The sequence below is a fragment of the Rhinoraja longicauda genome, chromosome 30 (genome assembly GCF_053455715.1).
Source record: "Rhinoraja longicauda isolate Sanriku21f chromosome 30, sRhiLon1.1, whole genome shotgun sequence".
Classification (NCBI taxonomy): Eukaryota; Metazoa; Chordata; class Chondrichthyes; order Rajiformes; family Arhynchobatidae; genus Rhinoraja; species Rhinoraja longicauda.
In genome coordinates, this window is record NC_135982.1 from 10,233,008 (window position 1) to 10,254,085 (window position 21,078).

At 46.6% G+C, this 21,078-nt stretch overlaps 1 protein-coding gene across 10 annotated transcripts in view; it reads left to right on the forward strand.

Moving 5' to 3' along the window:
• The window catches only part of agrn (agrin), a 519,366-nt gene that overhangs the window by 325,812 nt on the left and 172,476 nt on the right, over positions 1-21,078 (forward strand). For all 10 annotated transcript variants that reach the window (XM_078425207.1, XM_078425208.1, XM_078425209.1 and 7 more), the window contains one exon: positions 16,895-17,110. In XM_078425207.1, coding sequence (XP_078281333.1) covers positions 16,895-17,110 — 216 coding nt within the window. The remainder of the gene's footprint in view (positions 1-16,894; positions 17,111-21,078) is intronic.

A 21,078-nucleotide genomic window follows, 5' to 3' on the forward strand; every position in this document is an offset into this window, starting at 1 on the left:
CACCAGCACCTAACGTATAAATCTCACATGTTTACCGGCGGCTGGGAATTGTAACCAGCAATGAGCTTGTGCCTTGAGAAGGAACATCGAGAAGTCAGGCAGAGTGGAAATTATCAGCTCGTTCCCTTGCCATTCAAACTTGCTTTTCACAAAGTGTTGGAAGGTACTACAGATGCTGGTTTAAACTGAAGATAGACACAAAAGGCTGGAGTAACTCAGCGGGACAGGCAGCATCTCTGGAGAGAAGGAATGGGTAACGTTTCAGGTCTTCAGACCGTCTCAACACGAAACGTCACTCATTCCTTCTCTCCAGAGATGCTGCCTGTCCCACTGAGTTATTCCAGCTTTTTGTGTCTATCTTTGCTTTTCATATTGCTTTTCACATCTATTTATTTGTGTATTTACAGTATTACAGTCACAGTTCAGTTTATGATCAGTGAAAAGCTTTTGTTGCATCCTATCCAGTCAGCGGAAAGACAGTACATGATTACAATCGAGCCATTTACAGTGTATAGATACACGATAAGGGAATAACGTTTAGAGCAAGGTAAAGCCAGCAAAGTTCAATCAAGGATAGTCCGAGGGTCACCACTGAGGTGGATAGTAGTTCAGCAATGCTCCCTGGTTGTGGTAGGATGATTCAGTTGCCTGATAACAGCTGGGAAGGAACTGTCCCTGAAATCTGGAGGTGTGCGTTTTCACATTTCTGTACCTCTTGCCTGATGGTAGAGGGGAGAAGAGGGAGTGGCCAGGGTGCGACTCGTCCTTGATTATGCTGCTGGCCTTGCCGAGGCAGCATGAGTATAAATGGAGTCAATGGAAGGGAGGTTGGTTTGTGTGATGGTCTGGGCTGCATCCATAATTCGCTGCAATTTCTTTTTATATATACTGGACTTTTCTTTGCAGTTTATTACGGGATGTACAGAGTACAGGTTGAACACCGATTTTCCGTCATTCTCGGCTCCATGGTGATCGAGGGGGGGGCACAATGAAACACAAAGTGCTGGCGTAACCCAGCCAACGGAATCATTCTGAGGAAGGGTCCCGATGTCACCAATGCACGTTCTCCAGAGGTCCTGACCCGCCAAATTACTCCAGCACTTTGTGTCCTTTTGGTGTGAAGAAGGGCTCGCTGGTGCACCTTGTGTCATAAGGTCATAAGGAATAGGAACAGAATTAGGCCATTCGGCCCATCAAGTCTACTCCGCCATTCAATCACGGCTGATCTATCTCTCCCTCCTAACCCCATTCTCCTGCCTTCTCCCCTTAACCTCTGACACCTGTACTAATCAAGAATCTATTTATCTCTGCCTTAAAAACATCCACTGACTTGGCCTTCTGTGGCAAAGAACTCCACAGATTCACCACCCTCTGACTAAAGAAATTTCTCCCCATTCCCATCCTAAAAGAACGTCCTTTAATTCTGAGGCTGTGACCTCTAGTCCTAGACTCTCCCGCTAGTGGAAACATCCTCTCCACATCCACTCGATCCCAGCCTTTCACTACTCTGTACGTTTCAATGAGGTCCTCCCCCAATCTTCTAAACTCCAGCGAGTACAGGACCAGTGCCGACAAACGCTCATCACAGGTTAACCTACTCGTTCCTGGGATCACTGTTGGAGTGTTGTCGTAACCAAGGCTCTAAACGTCCGGGGAAACGATGGGAGCCGGGGATGAGTCGGCAGGTCCGTCCGCTATAACCGACATCAGTTATAAGGGGAAGACAGGCACAAAACGCTGAAGTAACTCAGCGGGACAGGCAACATCTCTGGAGAGAAGGATCGGGTGACATTTCAGGTCGAGACCCTTCTTCAGTCAGCTCACCACTCACAATGCCATCTGTGGCCACTCGGGGAATTTCAACTGAGCTGTCGTAATGTTGTCCAGATTATAAGGATGGGCGGACCATCGGTTGTTCCACCTTATAGTTCAACCTGTGCTATGTTTACATATCTGTTTTGCTGCTGCAAGTAAGAATTTCATTGTTCTGTGTCAGGACATATGACGGTATGATCAGTACGGGTGTCAGGGGTAATGGGGAGAAGGCAGGAGAACGGGTTTGAGAGAGAAAGATAGATCAGCCATGGTTGAATGGCGGAGTAGACTCGATGGGCCGAATGGCCTAATTCTGCTCCTATCACTTGTGAACTTATGAAAACACTCTTGACTCTTGCTCCAAGGGACTTTTGATTGTTCTTACGTGCATCATTTACTCCTTCACTTCCTGAGCTTTACGGGGGGAGGGGAGGGGATATCACCCAGTCTATCCTGCAAGATGATAATGTGGTTTCTGTTTCTTGCTGTCTTTGTGTAGATTTCCCCGTGTGCAGTATTTTGCTTTGTTTGATGTACAAAGGGTTGACTGTGTCGTCAGTGACACTCTGAATAGAGAGAATGCAAGTGGAATGAGAACCGTACCATTGTGTGTAAATCACTAGGATTAGGGATTTCGAATTCTGAAACATTTCATGGTTAAAATGACCTGAATTCACAACAGCACGCCATTAGCCGATATTCTACAGTGGGAAGCTCAGTTGGTTAATCAGGAGCACGTTCTCCAGATGGTTTGATATCCCCAAGCTCCCTTAATTTAACAGAATTATTTAACAAACCCTTCCCTTCCCTCCAGTGCATTCCAAGACAACATTTAATTCAAAGTACTGATGCATCTAAATGGTATCAACTTCCAGGAGGTATTAGAGATGGCAATTATTAGAGATGGTATTATAGATGCTTATCAACTGTAACTGTGTAAAACTTTACCTTTGCATCAAGTGTGCAGGGGGAATGCTTGGATGTGCAAGGTGGTGAATCTTTGTCATTCCCTTCCCCAGAGGGCTGGGTTGGTTCAGTCATTGAGTTCATTCAGAACAGATATTACTGGATTTCAGGATATTGAAGCAAACAAGAAACACATGGATGGTGCAGGTAAATAGCCATAGCAATGAATGGTGGAATGGACTCAGTAGGCCAGATATCTCTCCCTTCTTATGTTATTATTTTTTCCTAGTTGCTTTGCACTGTGTTCTTTTCCATTGTGAGAAGTCCATAAGCGTCTTTGATCTCCATTAAGTTCAGTCCACGCTGACCAGCGACCACCCCCCGTACACACGCACCCTATTCGACACATTAGGGACAATTTACAATTTTACCGAAGCCAATTAACTTACAAACGTCTTTGGAGTGGGAGGGGAGCACACTGACACCACTTCACAGCACTTCCCAACCCCTTCATCTGTACCTGCAAGGTGAACAAGAGCAGCAGGCACATGGGAATGCCAATGACAGTAGGTTTCCCTCCAAAATGGATGCTAACAGACTTGGAAATATATCGGAAGTCTTCATCATTGTTAGATCTGAATCCTGGAACGCCTTTTCCTAAAAATGCCGCGGGAGCACCTTCACCCAGTACAGGAAGGGTGGCATAGTGGGGCAGGGGGTGGCACGGGGGTGCAGGCAGGTGGCACTGTGGGGCAGGGGGTGGCACAGTGGGGCAGGGGGTGGTGCAGTGGTGCAGGGAGTGGCACAGTGGTGCAGGGGGTGGCACAGTGGGGAAGGGGGTGGCACAGAGGGGCAGGGGGTTGCACAGTGGTGCAGGGGGTAGCACAGAGGTGCAAGGGGTGGCACAGTGGTGCAGGGGGTGGCACAGTGGGGCAGGGGGTGGCACAGTGGGGCAGGGGGTGGCACAGGGAGTGGCACAGGGAGTGGCACAGTGGTGCAGGGATGGCACAGTGGGGCAGGGGGTGGCACAGGGTGTGGCAAAGTGGGGCAGGGGGTGCAGGGGGTGGTACAGTGGTGCAGGGGGTGGCACAGTGGCACAGCTAGTAGAGCTGCTGCCTTAAAGCGCCAGAGACCTGGATTCGATCCTGACTTCGGATACTGTCTGTGAGACCGCGTGGGTTTTCTCTGATTGCTCCCAATTCCTCCCACATCCCAAAGACGTTTGGGTTTGTAGGTCGACACAAAACGTTAGAGTAACTCAGCGGGTCAGGCAGCATCTCTGGAGAAAAATAATAGGCGATGTTTCGGGGTGTGAAGAAGGGTTTCGATCCAAAATGTCACCGATTCTTTTTTACCCGGTAAGCTGCCTTACCCACTAAGTTACACCAGCATTTTGTTTCTATCTTTGGTATAAACGAGCATCTGCAGTTCCTTCCTACACCGGGGATGTTGGTTAATTGTCTCTTGTAAATTGTCCTCAGTGTGTAGGATAGATTGAGTGTGCAGGTCGGTGCAAACTCGGTGGGCCAAAGGACTTGTTTCCATGCTGTCTCCCTAAGCTAAGGTCGCTCACCTCCATTCTATGTTTTTAGAGATACAGCATGAAAACAGACCCTTTGGCCCACTGAATACATGCCGAGAAAGTGCAAACTCCACACAGACCGAGGTCAGGATCGAACCCGGGTCTCTGGCGCTGTGTGGCAGCGGCTCTACCAGCTGTGCCACTGTGCCGCCAGGCAATTACAGATGGGCCTTGTGGACACAAAGGAATGCAGATGCTGGTTTACACAAAAGGCAGCAACTTTGCGGAACATGGATAGGTGACGTTTCGGGTCGAGACCCATCTTCAGACCTGCTCAGGTGGGCTAAGACTATTGAGACCGTGCAGGATACTGGGAGATAATCCGGCAATCCTTTGCAGATCAAGGCAGGCAGCAGTGATGCACGGGATTGGAGTCGGAGATGAGTCTACAATCTCAGTTTGACTGGCAGGTTTTAAATAACAGAGGCAGGTTGTTGACAGGTTAAATCAGATGTGACCTTTCTCCCTGGAAACCAGGACAAACTAATTAACTCGGAATTTGGAATTTAAATGCTGTGCTGGGTTTAGAATTTATTCAGAGAACGCTCTCAAAGGGGCTTGCACGATTCAGGAATGCGATGTTTCAGATGGACACAGTTTCCAATTTGGCTGAAGTATTTAACGTGGGGTTAGGTAAAATTAAGGTATTAAAAGGACAGGGAGGCCACTGAATGAGCAGCGACACTGGCTTGAGGTCTGCCCGTCTTTCAGATGACACGGTAAATCAAAGCCTCGTTTGCTCTGGCAAGGGGACTTAAAAATGCAACATCATTATTTCAGAAGGGATTGAGTTTTCCCCCGAGCCCTGATCAATGTTAACCTCGATCAGCACCACCAAAGCAGTCTATCCAGAAGTGACTGTAAACGTGAGAAATTGCTGCATTTTCTATTTGACATTTTCTTAGTGACTTCATTCAAAGATATTTCATAAGTGGAAAAGCATTTTGGGATGTGGAGTTCTTTGAAGGCGCTCTATAAATAGAGGTTCTATTGCTATGTTTCTAGGTCATTTGCCAGCTGCTGCTAATCATGTGTTTGGAGCAACAGCTTCTAATGCAAAAAGACACCACGCGGGTCTGGCTTCCAAACTGAGCCGCAGCCTAGTGTCAGGACCTCTCCCCGTGACCACGAGGCTGAGATGATGCCTACGTAATGTGGAGATGAGGAACGCAGAGCCAGATCTGTCCTTTTTGTTTGCTTCGGCCACTGGACAGTGGCCGAAGCAAACAAAAAGGACAGATCTGGCTCTGCATTCCTCATCTCCACAGTATCGGCGAGAACAAGCGCAGGCTCGGCGATCGAATCACTGAACGCCTCCGCTCTGTCCGCCTAGGCCTACGCGATCTACCCATTGCTCAACGCTCTAACCCCTCCCAGTCCCACACTGACCTTTCTGTCCTGGGCCTCCTCCACTGTCAGAGTGACGCCCAACGCAAATTGGAGGAACAGCACCTCATATTTCTGCTTGGGCAGCTTACACCCCAGCGGTATGAATATCAATTTTTCCAACTTCAAGTAACCCTCGTGGCTCCAACCCTACCCCCATCCTAGTTCTCCGACTAGTTTCACTGTCCTGATTATTTTTACCGATTGTATACCTCCTTGCCACCTTCCCCTCAGCTAACAATGAACCAGTCTACATTTCCTTATCATCACCTGCTTAGATTTGTCGTTATCACACCTTACCCTTCCATAACTCTAGACTACCTCTTCGATGACTCAGTCTGAAGAAAGGTCTCGACCCGAAACGTCACCCATTCCTTCTCTCCGGAGATGCTGCCTGTCCTGCTGAGTTACTCCCGCATTTTGTGTGTAAGGTTTGAGGAGATGTGTATGCATGTCCTACATAAAGCACGCACCCTCCTCCCACATCCTTAACCGTTCCCATTTCAACTGGGAATTGAGTGACAATTTTATCCGAGTTGCTGCCAAATCATTTAGAGCAGCCCTTTGTTATTTCCAAAGATGTCTAAGAACTTTCGGGATGGCGGGACTTTCATATGAGGAAAGACTGGATAGACTGGGCTTGTACTCGCTGGAATTTAGAAGACTGAGGGGGGATCTTATAGAAACATATAAAATTCTTAAGGGGTTGGAGAGGCTAGATGCGGGAAGATTGTTCCCGATGTTGGGGGAGTCCAGAACCAGGGGTCACAGCTTAAGGATAAGAGGGAAGTCTTTTAGGACCGAGATGAGAAAACATTTCTTCACACAGAGAGTGGTGAGTCTGTGGAATTCTCTGCCACAGAAGGTAGTTGAGGCCAGTTCATTGGCTATATTTAAGAGGGAGTTAGATGTGGCCCTTTTTGCTAAAGGGATCAGGGGGTATGGAGAGAAGGCAGGTACAGGCTACTGAGCTGGATGATCAGCCATGATCATATTGAATGGCGGTGCAGGCTCGAAGGGCCGAATGGCCTACTCCTGCACCTATTTTCTATGTTTCTATGTTTCTAAACATACAGGCGTAGATATTTGAAGCAAATCTACACGAGGAGAGAGTACCAAGCAATGGAACAAATGACCTACTTCCATGTTAAACCGCTCTCTGTGATATCAGAATGAAATCTTGGTAGACTCGGTAGAATAAACATACGGAATAAGCAATTGCCATTTCAATTTTTAAAAAGAAGTCTCTCTGTGGTTGACACTGGCCAGACCTTCTCAAGTACCGACCTCCCCACCAGCAAAGGGGTCTCTAGGAAGCGCTGCCTCCAAAAGGTGGCCAGCATCGTCAAAGACCCACACCTTCCTGACCATGCTCTCATTTCACTCCTACCATCGGGAAGACGGTACAGGAGCCTGAAAACCTTGACCATGACGTTCAAGATCATCTTCTTCCAAACATTCGTCTGGCTCTTACACACTGCACAACACTAATTTTAACTATGAACTTTGATGAACTGCCTTTGGTTACTCCAAGGACTCTTTTTTTTTGTTTTGCACTGGCATTGTGGTTGTCAATTTATTGAATTTTCTATTATTATATATTAGCCATGTGTATTGCACCTATAGCTTTGTATCCTGCTCAACTTCATTGTTCGGTTGTCGGCATATATGACAATCAAACAGTCTTGACTCTTGAGAGTTGGAATCCTTAGGTTACGGAAACATGGGAAAATACCCCGATCAGCCAAAACATTATGACCATTGACAGGCGGAGTGAATAAAATTGGTTATCTTGTCGCAATGGCACCTGTGAAGGGGTGGGATATATTAGGCAGCAAGTGAACAGTCAGTTCTTGAAGTTGATGTGATGGATGCAGGAAATGGGCAGGAGTAAAGACCTGAGCGGCTTTGACAAGGGCCAAATTGTTATGACGGGGTGAGAGCATCTCTGAAACGGCAAGGCTTGTGGGGTGCTCCCGGTCAGCAGTGGTGAGTACGTACTGACAGTGGTCCGAGGAGGGACAAACCACAAACCGGCAACAGGGTGTTGGGCAACCAAGGCTCATCGATGCGTGAGGGCAACCAAGGCTATTCCGTCTGGTCCGAACCGACAGAAGGTCGACTGTGGCACAAGTCACAGAAAATTCTAAATGTTGGTCACGGGAGGAATGTGTCACAATACACAGTGCATCGCACCCTGCTGCGTATGGGGCTGCACACGGAGGACCAACAGCATGTTAGGCAGGTGGTCATAATGTTTTGGCTGACCGGTGTATTTCCTACATGTTCCATTTCTACCTGTCAACACGTGAACATGAAATTTGTACAAGCTGGTTTGCTCTCACATGGAGCCAGTACAGACTCAATGGGCCAAGTGGCCTTCCTCATTGATAAACAAGAATTACATGTGTCTCACAGCAGTAAACTAACAGGTTGAAAATGGAAGAAGCTTACAGAATAAGCAATTGGCATTTGGCTTTTCAAAAAGATGTCCCTTTGTGTAAGAACTGGGATGATGGAATTGGATGTATCCAAATAATTACTCAAGTGCCAGTGGTAATTACCTGCGAAATGGCAGAAGATGGAGTTGTGAGCAGAAAGAATGACTTGGCAGAAGGCACCAGGCAAATTCTGGGAAATAAATTTGTATTATAAAGTTCTGGAGGAGAGGAAATCTATAGGATGCTACTGCCACTGCCTGTGGAGTATGGAGGAGTTAAGTCATTGAGATACAATTATTTCTTGAGCAGGGTGTGTGCGGATTCTGTTAAATTGTCAACTGCAGTTCTTAGTAATGTCAGTTGGTAGAGATTATCCCTTGGTTTGCCAAGCAAACTGAAGGAATTCACTCCCCAAATATCATCGGCATGTCTCCTGACCCTACATTGGACTCTCTCGACCACTGCTACACCTCCTTCAAATGCCATATCACTCCATCCTTTGTCCTCGTTTCAGCCAGTCTGGTCACCTGCCAGTGTTGCACCTGCCAGTTTACAGTCAGAGTAAGGCATAAGTTTAGTTTAGTTGAGCTTAGTTTAGACATACAGCGAGGAAACGGGCCCTTTCGGCCCACCGAGTCCGCGCCGACCAGCGATCCATGCACATTAACACCCCAACACACTAGGGACAATTTACATTTATACCAAGCCAATTAACCTACAAACCCCTGTACGTCTTTGGAGCGTGGGAGGAAGCCGAAGATCTCGGAGAAAGCCCATGCGGTCACGGGGAGAACGTACAAACTCCGTACAGACAGCACCCGTAGTCGGGATCGAACCCTGGTCTCTGGCGCTGAAAGGGATGAACACTACCGCTCTGCCTTAAGTCAGAGGAGCAGAATTAGGCCATTTTGCAAACCCAGTTACCTGCCTTCTCCCTGTAACCTTTGACATCTTTACCGGTCAAGATGTTGCCTGACTCACTGAGTTACTCCGACACTGTGTCTGCTTGTCCTGATCGACAGAACTGCTGCAGAGTTGGTTGACACCTTTCTAGGCATCCATATCACCAGACACCTAAACTGGTCCCTTCATATCGGTGCGGTGATCGTGAAAGTACTTCAGTGTAGTTACTTTTCTGAGAAGATTCGGCACGTCTACAAACTTTTGCTTGAACTTCTGCAGATGGTTATAGAAAGTATCCTGACAGGATGCATCTCAGCCTGGCATGGCAACTGCTCTGCCCCTGACCACCTGAACCTACAAAGAGTGGTGACCGATGTCGCAAGAATAACAACAAGTTATTTGGCTTCAAACTTGATTTAATGACCATTGAGAATGCAACGTACAGACGTGGCAGCAGTCACCCCAACACGTGCTACCACTGGAACCTCCCACAGTAACACGCATGCACAGGTTCACTTCCTCCAGGTATGGTGTTTGAAATAGCTCCCCCTGGACTGTGATCACTGTGACTGATTTACAGTGACCGCAGCCCAGTCCATCACATGCTCGGCACTTCCTTCCCTCCAGTCCAACTTTACAGTGCGTGGCATCAGGAAGGCAAAGATGTCAGCTACCTTGGCCATTCCTATGTCTCTCTTCTGTCTTCCCGCAGAAGATACAAGAGCTCACAAGCTCAAACGTGCAGATTTCGTAGCAGCTTCTTCCCCACTGCTCTGCAACTCCCGAACCAATTATTTCTTTCACACTCCATCTGTGAGAATGCTGCCTTGTGCCTTGCCATCCAGTCTGAAGAAGTGTTACGACCCAATACTTCATTTATTCTTTATCTCCAGAGATTCTGCCTGACACGCTGAGTTACTCCAGCATATACTCCAGTGTAGAAGTAGGGAGGTGAGTATAAAGGTTGGGAGGTCATGTTGCCGTTGTATAAGACGTTGGTGAGGCCGCATTTAGAGTGGTGTGTGCAGTTCTGGGCACCATGTTATGGAAAAGATGTCAAGCTGGAAAGGGAACAGAGAAGATTTACAAGGACGTGGCAAAATGAGGGAAGAAGATTAGACTTTATTGCCTTCCATCACAGGGAGAAATGTGGGGTGGTTGTTTATGTTAACTTTTGTGTAGTTGTGTGTCTTGTTGCTTTTTTTAGTATGGCTGTATGGTAATACGAATATCACGGTACCTTAATTGGTACACGTGACAATAAAAGACCTTTGAAACCGTTGAAATAGATCGGGTGAATGCACAGTTGTTTCCTCAGGGTTGAAGGCTTAGGTTTAAGGAGAGGGGGCAAAGGATTAATAGGAGCCTGAGGAGCAGCTTTTTCATTGAGAGGGTGATGGATATATGGAACGAGCTGCCAGATGACATAGTTGGGGCAGGTAGTTTAGTTTAGAGTTATATTGTGTGGAAACAGCCTCTTCGGCTCACCGAATCCATTGCCGCCCAGCGATCAACCTTGCACTAGTTTTATCCTGCACACTAGGAACAATTTACAAAATCAATCGACCTACAAAAACGCAAGTCTTTGGAATGTGAGAGAAAAGATTCAAGATTCAAGATATCTTTATTTGTCATCCAAAAAACAAGTTTTTTGGACGAAATTTAGTCACCCACAGTCCAACAATAAAAGCAATAAAATAAGCAAATTACACAACCCCAACCAACACAAAAAAAAAGAAACATCCATCACAGTGAGTCTCCTCCAGTCCCCTCCTCACTGTGATGGAAGGCCAGAATGTCTTTTCCCTTCCCCTGCAGTCCTCTCCCGCGGTCAAACCGGAGCATCCGGAGGAAAGACCACGCGGTCACAGGGCGAATGTACAAACTCCGTACAGGCAGCACCCGAGGTCAGGATCGAACCCGGGTCTCTGGTGCTATAAGGCAGCAACTCTATAGTTGCACCTCTGTGCCATTATAACAACATTTAAAAGAGATTTGGACGGGTACATGGACAGGAGATAGTTGGAGGGACATGAGCCAGGCACAGGCAAATGGGACTAGTTTGGATGGGTCATCTTGCTCAATATGGACGGGTTGGGCCAATGGGCCTGTATACCTGCTTTATTAATCTGGGCCTCACCAGTCGGCAGAATATGCATGAAGATTCAGTGACGCTGTCGAGCAGTGAAATTAGAGTAAGCAATTTTAAAAAAATTAAAAATAGGAACAAAAATAATGCAGCAAATTTCTTCTTGAAGAATGGTCAAATTTTCTCTGTGCTGTCAGACGTGGCTAGCTGCTTAGAATCTAAAGTGTGTGAGCAAGGTGAAACCAATTGACTATTAAACGTTCCATTTCTGACAGATCCACTTAATCGTTAAGAAATAACGAAAGGTAAAGGACAAAATGATGGAATTTATTCCGGAGACTGGAAGTAATGGAGTGATAACTCCAAGACACCAATTATAATCCATCACGCATGACGCTGACCCCTTGGCCTTGAACTCATCTTGCTTTGCAGCATTTTTACAGAGTAAAAACAAATCACTTCAACTGCTAAAGTTAAATCTATCCCAGCTCTTGATGGAAGCTTGCAGCGTAGACTTTACAGACCATTTGATGCATATCATCCTTGTGTGTACGGGAGATTATTGGCGTGCACCCATGCGACATATTCCGCCTTGGGCAGGAGACTCCAAGGTCAGATACCTTGACCTGGTGAAGACCAGTTCTCCCTCTGTCTTGCAGTCTTGGGTAGAACACTGATATACACTGATGTATTCCAATAGGATTCCTTCTATGGTGCATCTGTAGAAATTAATAAAAGAGTCATTGGAGACATGCCAAATATCCCTTGTCTTCTGAGGAAGTGGAGGTATCGGTGAGTGTTCTTGTTCGTATTGTCGGTGTGGTTTTACCAGGTCAACCTGTTGATGATATTTACCAAAGATACTAGAGGAGCAAGATAGACCACTCGACCCTAAAAACCGTAGTATCTGTGAATTGATAGATGAGATATATTCTGCATTTTAATGGTAATCATCACACATACTGTTCCCCCAGAACACTGATTACACTGCGAGAGGCATAGCGAACGGCGGGTTTTGCTTACTAAAATGGCAGACGTTACGCTCCTTTGCGTACCACACTTCAGTATAGGCGATTTCAACAGAGTGGTCCATCTTGCTCCTCTAGTATCTTTGATATTTACACCCAGGACACTCAGGAACAGGAGGAGAAGTAAAGAAAAACGGGGTTGGCATCTGTCTTGGCCACAATACTTGGCTAACCTTGGTTCTGTCCAACACAGGCCTCGGCTTGAACATAATGAAGGACAGTTCTCTGGAACAGTGAGTTCCAAATGTCCTCAGTCCTCACAATAGAAAGGGTGGCGCAGTGGTGTGGCTGCCTCCCAGCTCCAAGCGGCCTAGGTGCGATCCTGACCTCTCATGCTGTCGGCGTGGAGTTTGCCCGTGCACCCTGTGTCTGTGTGTTTCCCCCTGGCACTCAGGTTTACTCCCACAGCTCAAAGACGTGTTGATGATAGATGAGTTGGCCACTGTAAATTGCCCCAAATGTAGGTGAATGGTGAATTCTGGAGGTAGTTAACAGTAAGATGGGGAGAAGAAAACGTGGTTAGTGTATATGGGTGCTGGATCGTCAGTGTGGACTTGGTGGACCAAAAGGACTTGTTCCTCTGTTGAGTTATCCTATGACATTCGGATAAATCTATGGATAGGAGGATTTCAGAAGCATATGGTCAGAAGCATAAAGGCAGGGAAATGGGACTAGCCTTATATGCCAACTTTATCGGCTTGGACAAGGTGGGCCAAAGGGCCTGTTTCTGTGCTGTACAGCTTTGTGATTCTGTGACTCTATGACTAAAATTCTTCATTTTAGTTTGACATGAGTGACCTGCATCCTGAACATCCTGTATGTCCCCACCTTTAGAATGTGTGCCCAATTAAACACATTAGAATACTAAAATGCACACAGTTCCTTGATAGGGGTTTTCCACTGAGACCTAAACTGTTTTTCTCTTTTCACCGATGCTGCCTGACCCACTGAGTATTCTAGCGATTTCGGTTTTATTTCAGATTTCCATCATCTGCGGGTATTTCTGTTTCACATTTGCTGTTATATTGGTTGCCGCTTGAAGAACTTCTGCTCCTCTCTCCCCCGTGATTTTCATCTGTCTTCTAGCCCGTTTAGACAAGGGGTCTTTTCCCACACATGCTGCCCGACTTGCTGAGTGCTTTCTGCTTTTTTTTTTTTCTTTCCAATCCTCCAAGTCAATACCACACTGAGGTAAATCACAACTGCTCTCGAAATTATCTCGTTACCTGCCTTGGTTAAGTAATCCATAAAACCTTCAATTAACATAAATTAGAAATGAAATTATGGCTGGAGATTGGAATGGATCCTCATTATTAAACTCAAAATAATTATTTCCAGATCCCTGCACCCACGTATTAAAATTTACAAAATTGCCATAGCTGAATAATTGAGCCTCAGTCGTCTGGTGGAACGCAAAGAAATGAAAGCTTGTTACAGCAGGCAGTCAGATTAAAGGGCAGATTAGTCAGCTCTGAGGATGAGTCTGTCCTCTGGGTAATGAGCAATATCACACTGCAACAAAGATGTTATGGGCTGCCTTGTTAATAACGACAATGCAACCGAAGCAGAGGCAAGTTCAGAGAAGCGGAAACAAAGCAATAGAAAAGGGGAAAGGGAACATAATAGGTTTAAAATGTACGGTAGATGATTAATTAATGTGTCAAGATTCAACAGAATTATAAATTTAATTCTAAGCTGCCCGCTTTTGTGGACTTTACAATATTCAACAATTTATGCCTCTTTAAGTAATAAAATCGTGTCTGCATAGCATTAAGTGAGCGAAGTTGTCTTGGCTGTGTCTCCTCGCCAGTTGCCTTTGCCAGTTTTCAGTGCCTGCCCAACTTTCATCTTCCTCGGTTTATTTCTCTTCCATTTAGTTGTGATTGATGAGGGGGGACGTGGTTGCAGTTCCTCTTGTTGGATGCAGACCAGCCTGCTGTGTGGGCCCAGAGCTTTGTGTGTGCAGGCCAACTTGTCTGTTCTTGGTTCAGAGGCAAATTTTTACCTCTTAATCGCTAAGCCAGCACATTCTCATCTTCCGCCTTGTAGACGGGGTGGGCACGCTGCCAACGATGCTTAGCACTGATGTGCGCGCCAATGTTGTTCAGAGGAACGAGAAAAAACAGCATTATTATGCTTTGTAGAGGGTTCAAGAACAGAGAGAGCTGATGTGCATATGCGCACGGAAATCTAAGACACACAAGAATTATTAATGGAACTTTTAAACAAATAAATAATACATTCCAAACGCTAAAACTAGATGCATAAATAACATTTCTCTGGAACGTCGGAGGTTGAGTGGATACTTGATAAAAGTATATAATCTCCTGAGAGCCATAGATAGGGTGGACAGTCAAAACCTTTATCCCAAGGTGGAAAAGTCCAACACTATAAGGAGAGAGGGGGACATATCAACGGAGATGTGCAGGGCAAGTTTTTTTACACAGAGAGTAGTGGGGGCCTGGAATGCATTGCCAAGGTTGGTGGTGGAGGCAGATTCCATTGCGGCATTTAAGAAGCTTTTAGATAGGCACACGGAAGTTGCAGAAAAGAGAGATATGAATCATGTACAGGCAGATGAGATCAGTTAAGCCTGGCACCATGTTCAGCACAAACATTGGCCTGAAGGGGACCATTCCTGTGCTGTACTATTCTGTGTCGAAATCCCAAGACACTATGTTAAGTTTATATAAAACACAAATTTCGTGGCAAATTCGGGGCACCGCAGGTTTGGAAGGACGGGCATACTGTTGAGAAGGTGAAGACGAGGTTGCCCAATGGTCTCCACTACCAGTGTAATGGAGGTAAAGAATTTACCACTCAAAACAAACTGTCGCAGACGCAGGAAGTCTGACCTATCATATCATCATATCATATATATACAGCCGGAAACAGGCCTTTTCGGCCCACCAAGTCCGTGCCGCCCAGCGATCCCCGTACATTAACACTATCCTACACCCACTAGGGACAATTTTTACATTTACCCAGCCAATTAACCTACATACCTGTACGTCTTTGGAGTGTGGGAGGAAACCGAAGATCTCGGAGAAAACCCACGCAGGTCACGGGGAGAACGTACAAACTCCTTACAGTGCAGCACCCGTAGTCAGGATCGAACCTGAGTCTCCGGCGCTGCATTCGCTGTAAAGCAGCAACTCTACCGCTGCGCTACCGTGCCACCTCCACAGCCTTCTTTAGTTTAGTTTAGAGATACAGTGCAGAAACGGGCCCTTTCGGCCCACCAGGTCTGCGCTGACCAGCGATCCCCGCACATTAACTCTATCCTACACCTACTAGGGACAATTTTTACATTTACCAAGCCAAAATAGAGAGTGCTAGAAACGTGCAGCAGGGTGCAGACGATGCGGAAAAAGAGAGCAGAGATAATGTTCAGGTGTCATTGTGAGGGACCCGCGGAGAAATTGGTGAAGCCTTGCCTCATCCCCGAAAGGCGCGAAGACAAAAGAGAGATGTGATGGAGATGTATAAAATCGCTAACAGGACAGGAGACGGTCAACTCTTTCCAGAGGCTGAAGGGGTATTAATTAGGGAGGACCAGTAGAAAGTGATTGGGACGGCACAGTGGTGCAGCTGGTAGAGCTGCTGCCTCACAGCGCCAGAGACCCTGGTTTGATCCTGACCTCGGGTGCTGCCGGTGTGGAGGTTGCAGGTTTTCTCTGTGACCGCGTGGGTTTACTCTGGGTGCTCTGGTTTCCCGCCACATACCAAAGGCAAGTCAGTTTGTGGGTCAAATGGCCTCTGTAAATTGCCCCTAGTGTGCAGGGAGTGGATGAGGAAGTGGGATAACATAGAACGAGTGTGAACGGGTGATGGATGGTCGGCGTGGACTCGGTGGGCCGAAGGGCCTGCATCCATGCTGTATCTCTAAACTAAACTCGAGGAACTTATCGCCTTTTCAATGAAAGGTTAGGATTTAGAATAAAGAATACAGATTTATTTAGGAGTCATCAGAAGAGACATGGATAAATATCCCTTTAATCATTGCTTCCAATATGTCCCTGGTGATGTGTAGCTGTAGCACTGTATCTAGATAGGCCTGGTCTCCGTTTCCAGTGTAACAGTGCCACAGAAGGTGACGGTGGCGCAGCGGTAGAGTTGCTGCCTTACAGCGAATGCAACACCGGAGACCCAGGTTCGATCCTGAGTACAGGTGCTGTCTGTACGGAGTTTGTACGTTCTCCCGTGACCTGCGTGGGTTTTCTCCGAGATCTTCGGTTTCCACCCACACTCCAAGGACGTGCAGGTTTGTAGGTTAATTGGCTGGGTAAATGTAAAAATTGTCCTTAGTGGGTGTAGGATAGAGTTAATGTGCGGGGATCGCTGGTCAGCGCAGACCTGGTGGGCTGAACGGGCCTGTTTCTGCGCTGTATCTCTAAACTAAACTAAACTAAGGCTGTGGAGGCCAAGTCAATGGATATTTATAAGGCAGAGATAGATAGATTCTTAATTAGTACGGGTGTCAGGGGTTATGGGGTGAAGGCAGGAGAATGGGGTTAGGAGGGAGAGATAGATCAGCCATGATTGAATGGCGGTGTCGACTTGATGGGCCAAATGGTCGAATTCTATCAGGCCATCCTATCACTTATGACTGAGGTAAACATTAGTGATCTGTTGATGAGCTTCTAATTTTGTGTTCGAAGTCTAATCTAATTTGGTGCAGAACCTGGAACCATGAGATATAGATGACGTCTCTGACTATGTTCTCCCTCTCCTTTCCCCCCAGTCTGTAGAGGTGTCCTCTGTGGATTTGGAGCCGTCTGCGAAAAGGACTTCAAAGAGCCGGCCAAGGGGACATGTATCTGCAAGAGAGGTGCCTGCCCGTCTGTCGTGGCGCCGGTCTGTGGGTCGGACTATTCCACGTACAGCAACGAGTGTGAGCTGGACATGGCCCAGTGCACTCAGCAGCGGAGGATCAAGGTGATCAGCAAAGGATCTTGTGGTAAGTGCTGACATTAATTTGGGAAAACGAATACTGGTTTGAGTGATAATAACATCTGGCCGTAAACAATTTCCACTTGTCTGGCATTTGAGGTATTGGAGGTAGACACACAATGCTGGAGTAACTCAGCGGGTCAGGCAGCATCTCTGGAGAGAAGGAATGGGTGACATTGCGGGTCAAGACCCTTCTTCAGAATTTGAAGTATTGGCATGGTTGCCATGTAGCCCAATATGGAAGCCAATCATGCCCCAATTGGTTGGTCAGGCGTGAAGGGCCGAATGGCCTAATTCTGCTCCTGTGTCTTATTAAAGCAAATGCGTGGACTGTTTGGGTTTGCATTCCTCGCATTGGAGTTTAGAAGGATGACGGGTGACCTTGTTCAAATACAAAAGACCCTTAGGAGGCTTGATATTTGGTGAGGCTGCAATTAGAGGATTATATTAAGTTTTGGTCACCCTGCAATGGAAAGGATGTCACTACATTGGAAAGAGCGCAGAGAAGATTTACGAGGGTGTTGCCAGGACTCGAGGGAGTGAGCTAGAGGAAGAGATTGTGCAGTCTATGAGTTTATTCCTTGGAGTTCTGGTGGCTGAGAGGTGATCTTATAGAGGTGTATAAAATCATGAGGGGAAAAGATGGGGTGAATGCACAGAGTCTTTTACCCAGTGTAGGGGAATCAAGAACGAGAGGACATAGATTTAAGTTGAGAGGGGAAAGATTTAATAGGAACCCGATGGGCAACGTTTACACTCAGAGGTTGGTAGGTATATGGAATGAGGTAGTTGAGGCAGGTGCAATAACAACATTTAAAATACACTTGGACAGGTACATGGATCGGAAAGGTTTAGAAGGATATGGACCAAATGCAGGCCAATGGCTTGGATGAGTTGTGCTGAAGAGCCTGTTTCTGTGCTGTATGACTCTATGATAGGGTACATATTGAGCAAAGAACATAGTGCTGGAGGAACTCAGCAGGCCAGGCAGCTTCTGAGGAGGGAAATAATGGACGATACTTCGGGTCGGGACTAGTGGGAAAGTCACAAACAAGGAGACGTAGCTATAAAACAAGGGACTGGTCATTTCAAAATGAGATGTGTGGAAATTTCTTCTTCTTTGGCTGCTGTGTTTCCTACATTATTGGTATTGGCATAGGTTTATTATTGTCACTGAGAAATGAAAACCTTTGTTTGTGTGCTGTCCAGTCAATTCATATTATACATGAGCACAATCAAGCCATAGACAGTAACAACATTACAACAGTGTCCACGGCCAGCTTGGTGGGGCAGTGGTAGAGTTGCTGCCCTGCAGCGTCAGAGACCCGGGTTCGATTCTGACTACGGGTGCTTGTCTGTACGGAGTTTGTACGTTCTCCCCGTGACCTGCGTGGGTTTTCTCCAAGATCTTTGGTTTCCTCCCACACTCCAAAGGCGTGCAGGTTTGTAGGTTAATTGACTTGGTTTTCAATGTAAATTGTCCCTAGTGTGTGTAAGCTAGTGTTGATGTGCGGGGGTCGCTGGTCGGTGTGGACTCGGTGGGCCGAAGGGCCTGTTTCCGCGCTGCATCTCGAAACTAAACTAAACGAAACTGAACCACAGATGTATTTCATTGGCTGCAAAGCGCATTGGGGTGCTTGAGAACAATAGAAATTGAAGTTTTTCATTCTTTTGAGGAATGTAATATGGGATTTTAAACCACCAGTTAAAGGAAGAGCTTGAGAGAAATTTGGTTGCAACGAAATTGGCCAGGAGACGGTGTGCCTATCATAAATAATGGAAGAGACACAATCTGTAATTGGTTTTGAAATAATATAGCGTACTTGAGCAGAAAGCCTTAGGAGAGGAGCACTAGAATATCAACAATCAAAGCATTCTTAAAACAATGTAGGAACAAAGGAACTGCTGGTGCTGATTTATTAAAGCAATGACGCAAAGTGCTGGAGTAACTCAGCAGGTCGGGTAGCATCCCTGGAGCATCCATTTCGGGGGTGAGAGTCTTCTTTAGAACATAGAACTGTAGAGGACGGGAACAGGCCCTTCGGCCCACAATGTCTGTGCTGAACAGTGCACCAAAAGCAACTCTTATCTGCTGTGCTTAATCCATACCCCTCCATTCCCTGCACATTCATGTGCCATTCCAAAGGTCCTTTAGATGCCACGATTGTGTCTGCCTCTACCAGCACCCCCTGGCAGCGTGTTCCAGGCACCCTCCACTTCAGGTGTGAAAATAAAACTCATCCTGCACATCTCCTTTAAACTTTGCTCCTCTCACCACAAAGCTATGCCCACGAGTATTTGATATTTCCATCTTTTTTTAGAGATTTTTAGATTTAGAGATACAGCGCGGAAACAGGCCCTTCGGCCCACCGAGTCCGCGCCGCCCAGCGATCCTCGCACATTAACACTATCCTACACCCACTAGGGACAATGTTTACATTTTACCCAGCCAATTAACCTACATACCTGTACGTCTTTGGAGAGTGGGAGGAAACTGAAGATCTCGGAGAAAACCCACGCAGGTCACGGGGAGAACGTACAAACTCCGTACAGACGGCGCCCGTAGCCAGGATCAAACCTGAGTCTCCGGCGCTGCATTCGCTGTAAGGCAGCAACTCTACCGCTGTGCCACCGTTCAGAGAAAGGGTCTGACTGTTTCCCCTATCTATTACTTCAACAGACATTTAGCACACCTTTTTAATCAGCTTACAGTCTCCATCCTGATTGACTGCAGCTCTTTAACGCTGAAAGATCATTTGCACCGATCATAACAAGCTTTGTTGTCTAGTTAAAGCTTGCCACTTGCAAAGATTTTCAGACGGATAATGACAGCACAACTGTGAAGCAGCTTCCAGTTAGCTTTGTTTGAATATTTGCTGCTGCTTCATTAAATGCACATAGCTGTACAATTACTATAATTTGTTACTGATGGTGTTATAAAAATGACTGCCAATAACTTTCAACCAAAGTGTAGAATATATGGAATATCTTGGCTGCGATCATACTCCCTGGGCATCGATTTCATTGTACTGTTGGCCACCCAGGACATAGTTACTAGACAACAACTTTAAAAATGATTTGGAGTCTACAGTGCAGGAAGATATTCTGAGGGACTTTAATTGGACACACTTTGCCACAACCTACTTATCAGGGCAGGTGATCAGAACATCGGTTAACAAGAAACCAAGTTGCAGACGCTGGTTTATACCAAAGACACAAGGTGCTGGGGGGCAGCAGGTCAGGCAGCATCTCTGGAGAAAAAGCACGGGCAAAGTTTTGGGTCAGAACCCTTCTTGAGACTGCTGAAAAAGGATTTCGACCTGAAACCCTTCTGAACCCGAGTCTGAAGAAGGGTTCCGACCCGAAACGTCGCTCATCTTTTTTCTCCAGAGGCGTTGCCTGACCCGCTGAGTTATTGCACCACTTTGTGTCTATCTTCAGTGTAAACCAGCATCTGCAGCAATCTGAAGAAGGGTTAAGATCCGAAACATCACCCATCCTTTTACTCCAGTGCAGCTGCCTGACCCTCTGACCTACCTCAGCACGTTGTGTTTCTCTTTGGCATAAACCCGCATCTGCAGTTCCATCCGACACATTAGTTAATAAAGCAGGTTTTAAAGAACACATGAGATTTCCAGGCCTTGTGCCTCCATGGCTGCCAGGAATATTTTCAAGTCTTAATTGTTTGATGGGATTTTTAAAATATATTTTCTGGGATGTGGGCTTTGCCGGCTGAGCCAGTATTTAATTGCCTGTCCTGAATTGCCCTTGAGAAGTTGCTGGTGAGCTGCCTGCTTAAACCACAGAGGTCCTTGAGAGATGAGCACACCCACCAACCTGTCAGATTATTGGAGGGAGGTTCCCGGATCTTGCCCCAGTGACGCTGAGGGAACGGCGATGTATTTGCAAGCCAGGATGACAGGGGTGGCTTGGAGTCCAACTTCCAGGTGACGGTGTGCCCCATGTTTAGCTGCC